This window comes from Eptesicus fuscus, chromosome 7 (genome assembly GCF_027574615.1).
Source record: "Eptesicus fuscus isolate TK198812 chromosome 7, DD_ASM_mEF_20220401, whole genome shotgun sequence".
Lineage (NCBI taxonomy): Eukaryota > Metazoa > Chordata > Mammalia > Chiroptera > Vespertilionidae > Eptesicus > Eptesicus fuscus.
Window position 1 is genome coordinate 6,074,242 of NC_072479.1, and position 17,110 is coordinate 6,091,351.

At 43.5% G+C, this 17,110-nt stretch overlaps 1 protein-coding gene across 2 annotated transcripts in view; it reads right to left on the reverse strand.

Moving 5' to 3' along the window:
• ZMYM5 (zinc finger MYM-type containing 5) overlaps nt 1-16,589 on the reverse strand; it is a 51,091-nt gene extending 34,502 nt beyond the window's left edge. The window contains exons 1-4 of one of the 2 annotated variants that reach the window (XM_054718719.1): nt 16,055-16,258; nt 15,675-15,747; nt 6,997-7,487; nt 6,664-6,757 (exon numbers count right to left, since the gene is read on the reverse strand). In XM_054718719.1, coding sequence (XP_054574694.1) covers nt 6,664-6,757; nt 6,997-7,476 — 574 coding nt within the window. In that variant the 5' untranslated portion in view covers nt 7,477-7,487; nt 15,675-15,747; nt 16,055-16,258. Of the gene's footprint in view, nt 1-6,663; nt 6,758-6,996; nt 7,488-15,674; nt 15,748-16,054; nt 16,259-16,570 lie in introns of those variants that run through there. The other variant, XM_054718718.1, reaches the window with a different exon arrangement.
• Nucleotides 16,590-17,110: the final 521 nt, after the last annotated feature.

A 17,110-nucleotide genomic window follows, 5' to 3' on the forward strand; every position in this document is an offset into this window, starting at 1 on the left:
TGGAGGAAAACAAACAACTGGATAAAGAGTTCAAAACCACAGTTATAAGATTTAATAAGAATTTCCTAGAAAAGGCCGATAAATTTAACGAGACCCTCAAGGATATGAAAAAGGACCAACTAGAAATTAAACATACACTGACTGAAATAAAAAATATTATAGAGACCCAACAGCAGACTAGAGGAACGCAAGAATCAAGTCAAAGATTTGAAATACAAAGAAGCAAAAATCACTCAACTGGGAAAGCAAAAAGAAAAAATAATCCCAAAATTTGAAGATAGTGTAAGAAGCCTCTGGGACAACTTCAAGTGTACCAACATCAGAATTATGGGGGTGCCAGAAGAAGAGAGAGAGCAAGATACTGAAAACCTATTTGAAGAAATAATGACTGAAAACTCCCCCCACCTGGTGAAAGAAATAGATTTACAAGTCCAGGAAGCGCAGAGAACCCCAAACAAAAGGTATCCAAAGAGGACCACACCAAGACACATCATAATTAAAATGCCAAGGGCAAAAGAGAAAGAGAGAATATTAAAAGCAGCAAGAGAAAAACAGTTAGTTACCTACAAGGGAGCACCCATATGATTGTCAGCTGATTTCTCAACAGAAACTATGCAGGCCAGACGGGAGTGGCAAGAAATATTCAAAGTGATGAATAGAAAGAACCTACAACCAAGATTACTCTACCCAGCAAAGTTATCATTCAGAATTGAAGGTCAGCTAAAGAGCTTCACAGATAAGAAAAAGCTAAAGGAGTTCATCAACACCAAACCAGTATTATATGAAATGCTGAAAGGTATTCTTTAAGAAGAGAAAGAATAAGAAAAAGGTAAAGATAAAAATTATGAACAACAAATACATATCTATCAACAAGTGAATCTAAAAGTCAAGTGAATTAAAAATCTGAGGAACAGAATAAACTGGTGAATATAATAGAATCAGAGGCATAGAATGGGAGTGGATTGATAATTCTCAGGGGGAAAGGGGTGTGGGAGGTACAGGAAGAGACTGGACAAAAATCGTACACCTATGGATGAGGACAGTGGGGGCGGGGGGGCAGGTAAGGGCAGAGGGTCGGGTGGGAACCAGGTGGAGGGGAGCTATGGGGGGAAAATAATTGTAATAATCTGAACAATAATGATTTATTAAATTAAAAAAAAGAAGAATGGGCCCAAAGAGAAGGGGCTAAGAGGACGAAGGAAGGTTGGTGGATACTCCCAGATCATAAGGTCTATGTTCTAGAACAGTTAGCTCATACAGTAGTCTTCCAGCAGCATGAACTTACCCATTTAGGGAAGACGGCTCTAGGAGCCTTTTTAAGCAGATACTCTCTAATTGCCCGTCTCCCCTCCTTGTGCACCTCAGTCTCTCGGCGCTGCCTCCTTTGTGAACAGAACAATGCAAGGCAGGGTCCTGTAGTACCCATAGGAATTCAGCACTGTGGGCTGGCTCTCTTTTGGAGATCTAGAGGTAGACTTTATAGAATTAGGGCACCTTTTCAGGCTGGGTTGAGGCATATCCTACCCACACAGAGAAAGCGAGAGAAGTCACCGAGGCGTTACTGAGGGACAGAATTCCGTGGTATGGAATGCCATTAAACATAGGGTTAGATAATGGCCCAGCCTTTGTAGCTGAAGTAGTACAGTCGATAGCTAAGGCTTTGGGAATTAAGTGGAACTTACATGCAGCTTACATGCCCCAGAGTTTAGGGACAGTAGAACGCATGACTGGACTCTCAAGCAGGCTATGGCTAAGCTATGCCAGGAGACGAACTTACTCTGGACAGATATGTTACCACTTGTGCTCCTGGGGGGGGTATGCTGTGCCCCGAGGGCCAGGGGAGGGTTCTCTCCACTTGAAATTCTATATGGCAGACCCCCTTCCTTAATTCGGCCAAAGGGAGACTTGGAGGAAGTAGGGAACTAAGAAATTCAGAAACAGCTACAAGTTATTGGGAAAACTATCCTTTAAGTCCACAAATGGGTTACTGATTAATTGCCCATCTCCCTAGGAACAGCTGTGCAGCCTCACAAGCCTGGGGACCAGGTTTGGGTAAAATATTGGAAAAAGGAACCCTGTAAGCCAACCTGGAAGGGACCTTATCCAGTCGTACTAACCACCCCCTCAGCTCTCAAAGTTGTAGGACTGAACACCTGGACCCACCACTGCCCAGTGAAAGCAGCCCACCAGCTGGACAATCAGCACCCAGAGTGGAAGGTGACCTCTGACCTGAACAACCCCCTGCGGATCATCTGGATCCAGCTGACTGACTTGATTTTGGTATTTCTGGATACGAGTGTTGCAGGATCCCCAGACTAGTACCGGGAGGAGAACTTCTCTGCCCTTGCTACTCTGAACTACTATTACAACCCCCTTGGGGAAGATGATGAAGACTCTACATGCCCTTTTCGTTGCCCCAATTCAGCAGGAAATAGCTAGAGCAGTTGGCAACCTTATTCCCAATTACTGAGTCTTCTGTAATCCCAAGGCTAAGGCTAGCTTGTGGAACAAGAGCGGGGAATGAGAAGGAAAATAGGGGGGCAATTTTGGGGGCTTATAGCCTAGTTCAGTGTCTAATTAAACAGTAATCTCACTTCCCCATTCTAACTGACTTGGCCGGACCTACAGAGCCCACCCCAAGAAGATATATATGAAAACCTCCCCACATTGGCAGTTCAGGCTTTGGATCAAAGTCCCCTGGACTAGCACCGCTGCGTAATAAAGGTTTTACTTTCCTGATTCCTCTGGGTGCTGGCTGTCGTTCTCCCAGGTCAGTGGTTCTCAACCTTTTTAATGCCGCGACCCTTTAATATGGTTCCTCATGTTGTGGTGACCCCCAACCATAAAATTATTTTCGTTGCTACTTCATAACTGTAATTTTGCTACTATTATGAATCGTAATGTAAATATCTGTGTCTTCCGACGGTCTTAGGTGACCCTGCTAGCGGTTCTCACAGGTTGAGAACCGCTGCTGTAGAACCTAAGAACCGCTACTGTAGAACCACTAGCAGAGTCACCTAAGACCATTGGAAAACACAGATATTTACATTATGATTCATAACAGTAGCAAAATTACAGTTATGAAGTAGCAACGAAAATAATTTTATGGTTGGGGGTCACCACAACATGAGGAACTGTATTAAAGAGTCGCGGCATTAAAAAGGTTGAGAACCACTGTCTAGGTCATTCGCCACAACACTAACGCAGATCAACTGCTCGCTATGACGTACACTGACCACCAGGGGGCAGTCACCCGGTTGACCAGTCGCTATGATTTGCACTGACCACTAGGGGGCAGACGCTCCGACCAGTAGGTTAGTTTGCTGCTGGGGTGCAGCCAATCAGGACTGAGCAATATGGGCTGGATACACCCTGGAGCCCTCCCGCAGTTCCTCCCCAGCTGGCCAACCTCCTGCATCCCTCCCCGGCCCTGATTGTGCACTGGTGGGGTCCCTCGGCCTGGCCTGTGCCCTCTCACAATCCGTGACCCCTCAGGGGATGTCAGAGAGCCGGTTTCAGCCCAATCCTGCAGAGCAGGCCGAGGGACCCCGAATTCGTGCACCAGGCCTCTAGTAGTTTTAAAAACTTCCAGCAAACAAAAGTCCTGGTCCGGATGGCTTCACAGGGGAGTTTTACCAAACCTTCAAAGGGAACTAAAACCTATCCTCCTCAAACTATTCCAAAAAATCCATGAGGAAGGAAAACTTCTAAGCTCTTTTTATGAGGCCAGCATTTTCCTAATTCCAAAACCAGATAAAGACACTACAAAGAAAGAGATTTACAGGCCAATATCCCTAATGAACCTAGATGCTAAAATCCTCAACAAAATATTAGCATATCAGATGCAGCAATCCTCTCTAATAAAATGGTAATATGCAAATTAACCATCACTCTGCTACATAAGCCACGCCCACCAGCCAAGCCACGCCCACCAGCCAATCAGAGTGAGTATGCAAATTAATCCCATCCAAGATGGCTACAGCCACAGAGAGCAAGGTTTCCCAGGTAACAGAGGAAGCCAAGCTTTCCATAGCCGTTGCAGGCCTAAGCCTCCACTCAATTATAGAAGGTAAACAAATTCAAACAAATGGCGGCAGAATGGAGCTTGAGAGAGCAGGCCAGGGTTGCTGGCGGCAACAGGGGAAGCAAAGCTTTCCGCACACCCTGCCCGGGCTCACCCGCTTAAGGCTACAAAGTTTCAATTGTAGAAGGTGAATTAACTGCCACAGAAATGGCTGCCACCCCGGAGGGAGCAGCAGGCTTGGCTCTGCTCCAGGCTACAAAGTTTCAATTGTAGAAGGAAAATAAATTCCAGATACCAGGGCCTCCACTTGCGTCCCAGGGGGTGTGGCCGGCCTGCAAACCACCACAGGCCCCTCGCTCAGGCCACCCCACGCCCAAGGGAACCCCACCCAGATCCGGGACACCCTTCAGGGCAAACCAGCTGGCCCCCACAGTGCACCAGGCCTCTATCCTATCTAATAAAAGAGTAATATGCAGATTGATCATCACTGCAACACACAATAAAGCTGCCCCCATGTGGTCAAAGATCCTGCCCCCATGTGGACACAAGATGGCCACCACAAGATGGCCAGCAGGAGAGGGCAGTTGGGAGGCACCCGGCCTGCAAGGGAGGGCAGTTGTGAGGGACCAGGCCTGCAAGGGAGGGCAGTTGAGAGGGACCAGGCTTGCAAGGGAGGGCAGTTGGAGTTGATCAACCCTGCAGGAGAGGGCAGTTAGGGGTGACCAGGCTGGAAGAGGAGGGAAGTTGGGGGCAAACAGGCTGGCAGGGGAGCAGTTAAGCATCAACCAGGCTGGCAGCGAAGTGGTTAGGGGGTGATCAGGCTGGCAGGCAGAAGCGGTTAGGGGCAATGAGGAAGGCAGGCAGGCAAGCAGTTGGGAGCCAGCAGTCCTGGATTGTGAGAGGGATGTCCGACTGCCCGTTTAGGCCCGATCCCATCAGGATCGGGCCTAAACGGGCAGTCGGACATCCCTCCAGAAGTCCCAGATTGGAGAGGGTACAGGCTGGGCTGAGGGACAACCCCCCGCCGTGCACAAATTTCGTGCACTGGGCTTCTAGTATATTAAAAAGATCATACAACATGACCAAATGGGATTTCTTCCAAGTCTGCAAGGCTGGTACAATATTCGCAAATTAATAAATGTGATACATCACATAAACAAACTGAAAGACAAAAGTCACATGATCATATCAATAGACACAGAAAAAGCTTTTGACAAAATCAAACACCCTTTTAAAAATAAAATATCTCAGCAAAGTAGGAATAGAGGGAGTATATCTCAACATGATAAAGTCCATATATGACAAACCTACAGCAAACATCATAGTCAATGGGCAAAAACTAAAACTATTTCCCCTAAGAACAGGAATAAGACCGGCATGTCCGTTTTCACATCTCCTTTACAAGATAGTACTGGAAATCCTAGTCAAGGTGATCAGACAAGAAGAAATAAAAGGCATCCACATTGGAAAGGAAAAGTAAAACTATTATTATTTGCTGATGACATGATATTGTACATAGAAAACCATAAAGACTCCACCAAAAAACTATTAGATTTAATAAATGAATTCGGCAACGTAGCAGATAACAAAATCAACACTCAAATATCAGTGGGTGAGCTTCAACCTATGAACAAGGAGGCTATGATTTGATTCCTGGTCAGTGCACATGCCCAGATTGCGGGCTCAATTCCTAGTGCGGGAGGCAGCTGATCAATGATTCTCTCTCATTACTGGTATCTATCTCTCTCTCCCTTCCTCTCTGACATCAATAAAAATATATTTGAAAAAGAAAAACCCCACGTCATGAAAAAGCCACAAAAAAGATTTGCTAAGTTTTAAATAACTATCATTATATCTTAATTTTTTCAGAACAAGACTTTTAAAAAAAGTATAGGTCTCTTAATTAAAGCAAGAAACCTTTAAAATTAAGCAATTAAATGATGATTTAAAAATGAAAATCAGAGACAAGCAGTCCCAAAATAAACACCACTTAAGAAAAAATTGAAATTTCAAGTTACATAATTATAACTCACACAAAATTCAATTACTACATAATATTACATTATATTCCCTTTCAGTTCAACACATCTTTTTGTTGTTGTTGTTAATCTTCACCTGAAGATATTTTCCACTGATTTTTAGAGAGAGTGGAAGGGAGGGCGAGGGAGGAAGAGAGAGAGAGAACCATCAATGTGAGAGGGACACATCATTTGGTTGCCTCCTGCACAGGCCAGGGATGGAGCTTGCAATCTAGGTACATGTCCTTGACCAGAATCAAACCCAACAAGACCTTTCAGTCTGCGGGCTGATGCTCTATCCACTAAGCCAAGCTGGCTAACACATCTTTTTATTCTATGATTTTTTACATTAAAATAAACACTAGTAAACAAGGTCAATGGTAATAGTTATGGAGGTTTTCAATTAAACCACTTTAGATGTAAACTACAATAGGTAAAATAGATTAAATTTATGAAAATTCACAGACCAAGTAGACTGCACAGTTTTGTTAAATAAAATATGCTATCTTAACCTGAAAGTCAAGAGAAAGAAAATATTTAACATATAGAACATAAATGAAATGGGTTGCAAAAATAACAGCCAACAGTTTTTTTACTTGGGGTACATCACTCATGGCTTACCAGGACTATGATGAGTCGCAAATCCTCCTTTCTGAAATTCATCTCCTGCCACATTCATCCTACCAGGATTAAAAGGTCCTACAGCAGTCTTGGTCTGTGAAGTTAAAGATGGGGTGTATGTTTGTATATTAACACCAAAATTACTTGGCTGAAGTCCTTTAGCGATATCTCCCAAGTTGGTATTCTATAGTGATGCTATAAGTGTAATCATTAAGTTCATATCTTGCCCATCATTCAGAGAGCTTATACCTGTTTCTAAGGTTGTAACACTAGCAATCTGAATTTCAGAGTCGATTCTGTAGTGATAACACTATTACCCATTCCTACATTTACCTTTCTTCTTGAAAGACTGGAAGTGGAGAAATCCACATCTTTGGTTCTGTTTTTAGTTCCTCGAAGTCCCCATTCAATAAAACTGAAAGAATTTTTCTTTTTTCCTCCATTTGTTTCTATGTCCTCTTCATCCTCAATAATAATAGTCTCACTTATATATCCCTTTTGAGAAGCCAAATCTCTTGAGGAAGGAATTAGGGAATCATTTCCTTGTAGCTTTTCATTTCTTGATGAAGCAAATATAAAATCTCTTGGATCAACTATTGCTGAAAAAGTTGAAGGAGGTTGTATAGATTCAATAAATACAACATCATCATCATCATCTTCCACCGATGAGTTTCTAGATCTATTAACTAAAGTACTAGTTGGATGACCAAATGAATTTCCTACGTCCGTGAAACTAGTTGCCATGGCTTTGCTCCCTAATAACACAGAAGTCTGTTCAGTCAAGTCTAATCCTCCCACTGAACCTGTGTCCATGACAAAAAAACCTGTAAGAGACAGAGAAAGAAAAAAAAAAGTTATAGTACATTATGATTATTGCAAGAACTAGCACAAATGAAATTTTAAATTCTATTCTTTATGTGATTTTTATCTAACATTTAGGGAAAAAATTGGTCACCTATTCTGTTTATCCTCTTCCATTAATGCTTACTTCTTCAGAGTTCGATAAAATTTATACAATTTTTAGTAGTCCCTAAAAAATGTTTAGTTTTTAATTAAATTTATTGGAGTGACATTGGTTAACATGATCATACAGGTTTCAGGTGTGAGTTTGTATGCTACAAGATCTGTATATTGTACTGTGTGACCAACAACCAAAGTCAAATCTTAAAAGAACATCTACTCAACTAACAGTAATCCTTATTTAGCATCCATAGGTTCTGTTACCTTAAGCAAAACATTTAAGGAAACCAATTTTACCATAGTCTAATTGATATAACCATAGGATATAAACAATAGCTGGTTCCTACAGCATCTCATCAATGTTATAATGAAATAGCTTTTGAGGACCTACTGTACTCAATTACCTACTCACCCTTTATAGGGAAAAAAAAATACCTGTCTTCCTTTGAAATAAAAAACAGTAACGCCTGTCCAACGTGACTCAATGGTTGAACGTCACCCTATGAACCACGAGGTCACCATTCAATTCCTGTTCAGGGTACATGCCTGGGTTGCAGGCTTGATTCCCAGTGTAGGGCATGCAGGAGGCAGTTGATCAATGATTCTCTCTCATCATTGATGTTTCTCTCTCTCTCTTCATTCCTCTCTGAAATAAAAAAAAACAAACAAAAAAACACAGAAAACAGTAATAAAATAATTTATCAAGTACTAATAATCCACACTCCAAATATAATCAACATACTACATATACTATCTATTAAAATGACTGTCAAAAAAAAAAAAAAAGACTGTCATTGTCCAATCCCTATTAACCTAGTCTTTTGTCATTTTTCAAATTCTCTTCCAATATAACTATATGATGAAATCTTTCTGAGTCACTTTTGCCATTTTGTGCAGTAATCTTCAAACATCATGCTGTGTTTTCTATGTAAAATTCTAGAAACGCCATGACCTAGGCATAATTTAATCAATTTTACAGATCAGGAAAGAGAAGCTAACTAAATTGTTCTGGATAAACCCAAATAGGACTTAAACTCAGGCTTCTAATTCCAGACTCCAAATTCTTAACCACTCTGTTATATTCAACAAACACTTCTTTGTACCTACTACGCACTTGGGTATGACAAAGGAAAGAATCTGGCCTTAGCTGGTTTTGCTCAGTGGACCAGTGGACCAAAATGTCCTAAGTTCGATCTCAGGTCCCGTCTGGGCGCCAGTAGGTGGCAAACAACCAATGTGTCTCTCTTATCTCAATGGTTTTCTCTTTCTCCTCCTCTCCCCACCCTTCTACCCGCTCCAAAAGTCAATGGGAAAAATATCCTCTTAAAAAAAAGAGAAAAAATACCCTCACTTCTCAGGTGAGGATTAAAAAAAAAAAAAAAAAATCTGGAGAAGTGAATAATCAATAAAGTGAGGCTCTTGCAAGTGAGATGTGGATATGTGCACAGGTGGGAGTGAAATTGATCTTGAATAGAAATCACCTCTATTTCAAAGGCCAGAGGGAAAAAAGTAGGCATAACTGGAATGTATATTAGTGTAGAAATGATAGGTGGAAAACTAAGGTAAGTTTATCCATGCTGGCCTCAATTTTCTTAGCTAGAAACTCAAGAGTGAAGGAGGTGGGAACTGTATGGGGGTTGAATGTTTTAAAAAACTCACTTTATTCCATTTTAAACATCTCATATTGAAATATGTTAAGTAACATTTCTATTCTAAAATTTTCCCAAGTAATTTAATTGATAATAATATATTTAGTTAATGCTTACATGAGGTAGGAACTATTCTTTTCCCCCACTTTACCCAATAGGAAACTTAAGACTCAGAAGACAAGGAATCCGCATGGCCTGTCCAAGTCTCTAATGCTGGGAAGGATAGAGTCAGGATTCAAATCCAAGAAATCTGACTCCAGAATCTATCTCACAACCACTACATTATATGCAATTAATATATAAAACAATTTTTTTAAATCACTTCTTTTATTACAATGAACTAGTTCATTTTCTTTTTTCTTTTTTGCATAGGGTGCTTTTTAAAAATATATATTTTATTGATTTTTCACAGAGAGGAAGGGAGAGGAATAGAGAGCTAGAAACATCGATGAGAGAGAAACATCGACCAGCTGCCTCCTACACCCCCCCCCACCGGGGATGTGCCCGCAACCAAGGTATATGCCCTTGACTGGAATCGAACCTGGGACCCTTCAGTCCGCAGGCCGACGCTCTATCCACTGAGCCAAACCGGTTTTGGCATGAACTAGTTCATTTTCAAAGAGTCAACATTCAAATAAGTCTATATCAAAGATGCAGAAATAATGAATCTAAGAGACCAGTATAGAAGGGTTACAAAATAAACACAAAAATTGGGATCATGGTCAACACTCCTTCAGTAAACTTAGTATGTGGTTGATTTTCAAAGGCAAGAGGCAATAATTTAGCCTCACCTGAATTATGAAGTATAAAAACCGTTATATACAAACTCTCTCAGTCCTTTCTTCATTTGAATAAATGTAAAACAAAAAAGAACAATTTTTGGAAAAAATCTATAGTCAACTGCATAGTAGACTCTTGTGGCTGCTATGTGCTAGGACCTACCTCAATCTTCTCAAAGAAAATACAAAGAGCATTCTTTCTGTATGTTCAGCTCACTGCAGTCACCTACCTCTGAAAAAAGTTTAAGCCCTAGCTGGTTTGGCTCAGTGGATAGAGCGTCAGCCTGTGGACTGGAGTCCCAGGTTCAATTCTAGTCAAGGGCACATGCCCGGGGTTGCCAGCTCGATCCCCAGTAGGGGGTGTGCAGGAGGCAGCTGATCAATGATCCTCTTTCATCATTGATGTTTCCATCTCTCTCTCCCCTCTCCCTTCCTCTCTGAAATCAATAAAAATATATTTTTAAAAAAAGAAAAAAGTTTAAGTATTCACCTATTTTCTTTCTTTCTTTTTTAAAAAAAATGTTTTATTGATTTTTTACAGAGAGGAAGGGAGAGGGAGAGAGAGTTAGAAACATCGATGAGCCAAAACCGGTTTGGCTCAGTGGATAGAGCGTCGGCCTGCAGACTGAAAGGTCCCAGGTTCGATTCCGGTCAAGGGCATGTACCTTGGTTGCGGGCACATCCCCGGTAGGGGGTGTGCAGGAGGCAGCTGGTCGATGTTTCTCTCTCATCGATGTTTCTAGCTTTCTATCCCTCTACCTTCCTCTCTGTAAAAAATCAATAAAAAAAAAAAAAAAAAAAGAAACATCGATGAGGGAGAAACATCAATCAGCTGCCTCCTGCACACTCCCTACTGGGGATGTGCCCGCAACCAAGGTACATGCCCTTGACCAGAATCTAACCTGGGACCCCTGCTCTATCCACTGAGCCAAACCGGTTAGGGCAGTATTCACCTGTTTTCAAAATCCCACATTATAAAAAAGTTCACCACTACTAAAAGCCATTGTGTATTTAATTTAACCATCTAACAGTTTCTTAATTCCATAAACAAGGCTACATAAAAGTTTCTACTATTTCTATAATATTATTCAAAAACAGAGAAAACATTATGGATTTAATAATTAGCTCTGTGCTACTGAGTTTTAGTTTTCTAAACTGTAAACTAAATGGGGATAATATATGACTCCAAGGTTTTTATTGAAATAATTGAACATGCCTGGACCATCTGAAAGACTGCAAACAATGTTAAATCATTGTGCATGAGACAGTATTTAGATAAATCCTTGGTCGATATCTTAGGATTTCAACAATTGTCTAATTAATCTTAAACATTTTCATAACTTGTGGTATCTCATTCATCTACAAATTATTTGTTTAATTAAATTTAGTTTTATATGATACAATGAAAATTAATGTAAAATCAAAGGAAAATCTACACAGAGAAGGTTGATACAAAATTATACAACAACTATACAAAAAGGAAAAACTAAAGCAGGACTCAAATGCAAATCTCTAGTAACGGATAAAGTTAACAGGATGTCTACTTGGGGCTAAAGATAAAAGCTAACACAAGGATGATATATAAGGGTACTTAGCCCAATTGTACTTGGTTACTTTTAGTAACATCTCATTTCATAGTTGTTTTTATTTTATTTTTTTTAAAATATATTTTATTGATTTTTTACAGAGAGGAAGGGCGAGGGATAGAGAGTTAGAAACATCGGAGAAACCAAGATGGCGGCATAGGAAAACACCTGAACTTGCTGCCTCGCACTACAACTTCAAAACTACAACTAAAAGACAACACAGACATCATCCAGAACCACAGGAAGGCTGGTTGAGTGGAAATTCTATAACTAGAAGGAAAGAGAAAAGCACACTGAGCCTCAGAGGAGCTGCGGAAGTAAAGTGCAGAGGTAAGGAGGAGCACAGGCAGAGAGGGCTGGCAACTGAGAACACGACTGGCTTTTTCAATCAGGAGGGAGACACAAGCTCCCGACTGCTCTGAACTCCAGTTCCGGGTGAGACTCTGGGGACCCAGACTCATACGGGGAGAAACTGGACTGTCTGGCAGCGGGCGGAACTCGAGGGCGGCTTTCTCTCAGAGGTGCTTGCAGCAATGACCAAGGGACATTGAGACCCGGGTGCCTCTTAGGGCAGGGCTGACGGGAAGCCATTGCTGTTTGCTCCGCCCTGAGACTCCACCCCATCCAAGCTGTGTGCAGAGGCTTTTGCATATGAATAGCCTGGTCCTTTGTAATGTAAACTTACCTAACAAACTGGAGCTGAGTCAGAGAGACCCAGAACATCCAAAAGAAGGCGCAAGGCCCCACAGCAGCTTGCATTCCCTAATAGCTGAGCCTCATATGGGCACCTCCAAAAGCCAAACAAAGAAGAGGAATCTGCAGATCTCTCCATAGCTCCTGCTGGGTGGCCTCAGGCAGAGGCTAAATTAGCACCTCCTTGGAGATCCAAGAGCCAGTGTACCCAGTAGTCAGAGTGGGACCATCCAGATTACAACTCCTCAGATCCATAAGGGACACACTCAGGGGGCAGACTCAGTGAGCACCAAAGCCCCACTGAAGCAAGTCTTGCCTCATAAGGGTGTCTCCAGCACAGAAGTTCTCCCATCGTAGACACAACTGATCCTCACAGCCAGTTGGCCTGGTAGTCAATTCCTCCCAGTGATACCAACAACAATCAAGGCTTAACTACAACAAGACTGTGCACACAACCCCCAAAGGAATGCACCAAGAGTGTCCACATCAGGTAACTGGGGAGGCTGAGCCACTGGGCCCTATAGGACACCTAGCACACAAAGCCACTCTATCAACTCAGGGAAGCAGCCAAAATGTGGAGACAAAGAAACAGGTCACAAATGAAAAGAAATGGAGGAAAGCAAATGATGGGACATAGAGTTCAAAACCACAGTTATAAGGTTACACAAGAATCTTCTAGAAAAGTCCAATAAATTTAGTGAGACCCTCGAGGATATGAAAAGGGACCAACTAGAAATTAAGTATACACTGACTGAAATAAAAAATAATATACAGAGATCCAACAGCAGACTAGAGAATTGCAAGAATCAAGTCAAAGATATGTAATACAAAGAAGCAAAAAACACCCAACCGGAAAAGCAAAAAGAAAATAGAATACCAAAATATGAAGATAGTGTAAGGAGCCTCTGGGACAACTACCAACATCTGAATTATGGGGGTGCCAGAAGAAGAGAGAGAGCAAGATACTGAAAACCTATTTGAAGAAATAATGACAGAAAACTTCCCCCACCTGGTGAAAGAAATAGATTTACAAGTCCAGGAAGCGCTGAGAACCCAAACAAAAGGAACCCAAAGAGGACCACACCAAGACAAATCATAATTAAAATGCCAAGGGCAAAAGACAAAAAGAGAATATTAAAAGCAGCAAGAGAGCCCTAACCAGTTTGGCTCAGTGGATAGAACCTCGGCCTGTGGACTGAAGGGTCCCAGGTTCGATTCTGGTCCAGGGCATGTACCTTGGTTGCAGGCAAATCCCCAATGGGGGGCATGCAGAAGGCAGCTGATCGATGTTTCTCTCTCGACAGTGTTTCTGGCTCTCTATCCCTCTCCCTTGCTCTCTGTAAAAAATCAATAAGGTATATTAAAAAAAAAAAAAAGTAGCAAGAGAAAAACAGTTACCTACAGGGGAGCACCCATACAACTGTCAGCTGATTTCTCAACTGAAACTATGCAGGCCAGATGGGAGTGGCAAGAAATATTCAAAGTTATGAATAGCAAGAACCTACAACCAAGATTATTCTACCCAGAAAAGCTAACATTCAGAATTGAAGGTCAGATAAAGAGTTTCACAGATAAGAAAAAGCTAAAGGAGTTCATCAACACCAAACCAGTATTATATGAAATGCTGAAAGGTATTCTTTAAGAAGAGGAAGAATAAGAAAAAGGTAAAGATAAAAATTATGAACAACAAATACATATCTATCAACAAGTGAATTTAAAAATCAAGTGAATTAAAAATCTGAGGAACAGAATAAACTGGTGAATATAATAGATTCAAGGGCATAGAAAGGGAGTGGACTGACAATTCTTGGGGGGAAAGGGGTGTGAGGGGTGTGGGAAGAGATTGGACAAAAATCGTACACCTATGGATGAGGACAGTGGGGGGGGGGGGTGGCAAGGGCAGAGGGTGGGGTGGGAACCAGGTGGAGGAGAGCTATGAGGGGAAAAAAGAGGAACAACTGTAAGAATCTGAACAATAAAGATTTATTAAAAAAAAGAGAGAGAGTTAGAAACATCGATGAGAGAGAAACATCGATCAGCTGCCTCCTGCACACCTCCTACTGGGGATGTGCCTGCAACCAAGGTACATGCTCTTGACCGGAATCGAACCTGGGACCCTTGAGTCTGCAGGCTGACGCTCTATCCACTGAGTCAAACTAGTTAGGGTTCATAGTTTTTTTTAATATGCATGCCTTGGAGATACTGAGGGTTCAGTTCCACACCACTGCAATAAAGCAAATATCATAATAAAGAGTGATACACGTTTTCGTTTCCCAATGCAAATAAAAGTTATGCTTTCACTCTATAGTAGTCTATTAAGTATGCAACAGCATTATTTCTAAAAAAGGTACATAACAATTATATATAAATCCTATATAATAAAAGCCCATCGAACGAACAGCAGAACAACCAGAACGACCAGGTGACCAGTCGCTATGATGTGCACTGACCAACCAGGGGGCAGACACTCAATGCAGGAGCTGCCCCCTGGTGGTCAATGCGCTTGGCTGACCAGGATGAGCAGCATTCCCACAGTGGGCTGATCCCCACAAGCCATGCCCCCCACCAGTGCACAATTCTGTGCACCAGGCCTCTAGAGTATATACAAAACTTGCCATTTTAATCATCTTTAAATGTACATTTTGGTGTCATAGTTTTTTTTAATGTGCTTTTTAAAAGTTGCAAAAAGGCATTTTACCTCCTGGGAGTACACCTGTGCCTTTCCTTTCCCTTCCCTTCCCACTCCCCCTCTCTGAAATCAATAAAAAAATTTTTTTTAAAAGTGAACACCAAGTAGATTACTTTCTGATAACAAGGAAAAAATATTCACTTCATAATGGAAGGATCTGGTGGTCACTGGTCACTATCAATTCAGTGGTTGATCTCGGAACTATGTATTATGACAACTAGACTATCTACCTCCTGATGTGATGCTGATTGGGGACCGGAAGGGTACATAAAAGTAAACTTTCCTCAAATGTAAGACAGACACATACAAAAAAATACTCTTTATATGAACTTTAAAACAAAACAGGAGAGTCAGATTTTTGTTAATCCAACAGTAAACAAAAAAATTTTTGTATTCATTGGAAAGAAAAAATATTAAATGCAAAGCCTGTAAAATAGAACTACCTTTAAGTCCTATTTTGGAACTTTAGAGAATATCAGTGGTATTAAGTATCAATAGCACCCATTCCCAGCACTTTCCCAGGTGTTTGCCTGGCAGGGCTCTGGTGACAGGGTCCATCCAAGCAATTAGCTTTTTGCCTTCAAGATAACAAAGATAAGAACAACATTGTACTATTGCACTCAATGTATGAAACAGAAAAGCAGAGTTAAATTACTCTTAAGGGGGATATTTTCCTTCTTAATCTCTGCCAAAGCGTCCCCAGATTGGCCAGAAAGTAATTCCTGGTCCTAGAATGAGAAAAGATGAAAAACGGTTTAGTTACAGCCAACCTGGACGCTGTACAATTCCTACCCTGCCGAGGGACACAGAATAAAGGCGTTCAGGGCTCTTTTGCCCTCCCCATCCCCCAATGAAGCAGGGGAACCAGAATTTAAAAACTGGTGTCGCACCACCAGACAGAGCTGAGTCTGTTCCCTCCAAGTACAGAATGGGGGCGGGGGCACCCGGCCAGCATAAGGATGGGAGCGGGGCAAACGCCGCTTTGACGCCAGCAAGGGAAATGGCAGAATGGCACTGCCTCCCAGATGGACCCACCGCACCACGCCGGGCGCCAAGGTAGGAGCTGTAGACGTCGTCGCCACAGAGCTGAAAGCTCCCACGTTGGTCCCGAGCGTTTGCCCCGGGTCCCAGACTTGCGACCCGTCCGCCACGAGAAGGCGCCCCATTAAGACCTGAAGGGGAGCGCAGGCCCCGGAGCGGACGCGGAACTTCGCCCACAAAATTGGGGACCCCAGGCTCTGGCGCAGCCCAGGGACAGGGAGGACCCGGCGCCCCTCCCCTACCGCTCCCCCGACTGAAAGGAAAATGCCCGCGGCGTCCCCGCCCAGCGTCCGTGATCACCCGGTCCCCCTGGCCTCGCCCGCGAGCCCGCAGCCCTCAGGCCGCACGGGAACCGACTAGTCCCGGGCCCGACGCGCAGAGGCGACAGCAGCCGCGCCGCAGGGGTTAGTCACGGGCCGGCGAGAGGCTCTGGAGGCCTCCCGCGCCCATCTCAACCTCTGGAGGCTGTCGGCGGGCCAGGAATGCAAAGACCGCGGAGATGAGCCTCACCGGTTCTGGCTGGTGGCTCCCCGGAACGAAGCTCCCCTCCCCGACCCACTCCCCCGGGCCACACGCACTAGCCCACTCCAGGCAGTCCCGGGTTTAGCGCTGCGAGCGGGAGGCGGCGACGGCGCGGCCAAGCCGGGGCGGGCCCCGCCTCCCAAGCTCCCAATGGCTGCAGTGGAGGTCCGGCCGGGGGCGCGCCCATTGGCTACATCTGCCTTCCTTCAGGAATGCCTATAAGGGATGGCCCGTGAGGCTGTCCATCATGCACCGGTCCCACCCTCGGCCTTCGCTCCCCCGCCTGCCGGCCGGGCCACCTCCTCCCTCCCTCCCCCGCCCCCACCTGGACGGTCGGGCCAGTCACCCGACCTGTTTGGCCGCCTCCCGGCCAAGAGCTGGATCCCTGGACTATGGGCGGGAAGGGGCTGTGTCCGGAGAGTCCGAGACACTGAGGCCGGACCGCTTCCCTCGTTCGGGCCGGGGCGCCCAGCCCGCCGCGGCGGTTCCAGCATTTCGCCCGGGAAGGGACGCTGCCTCGATGTCCCG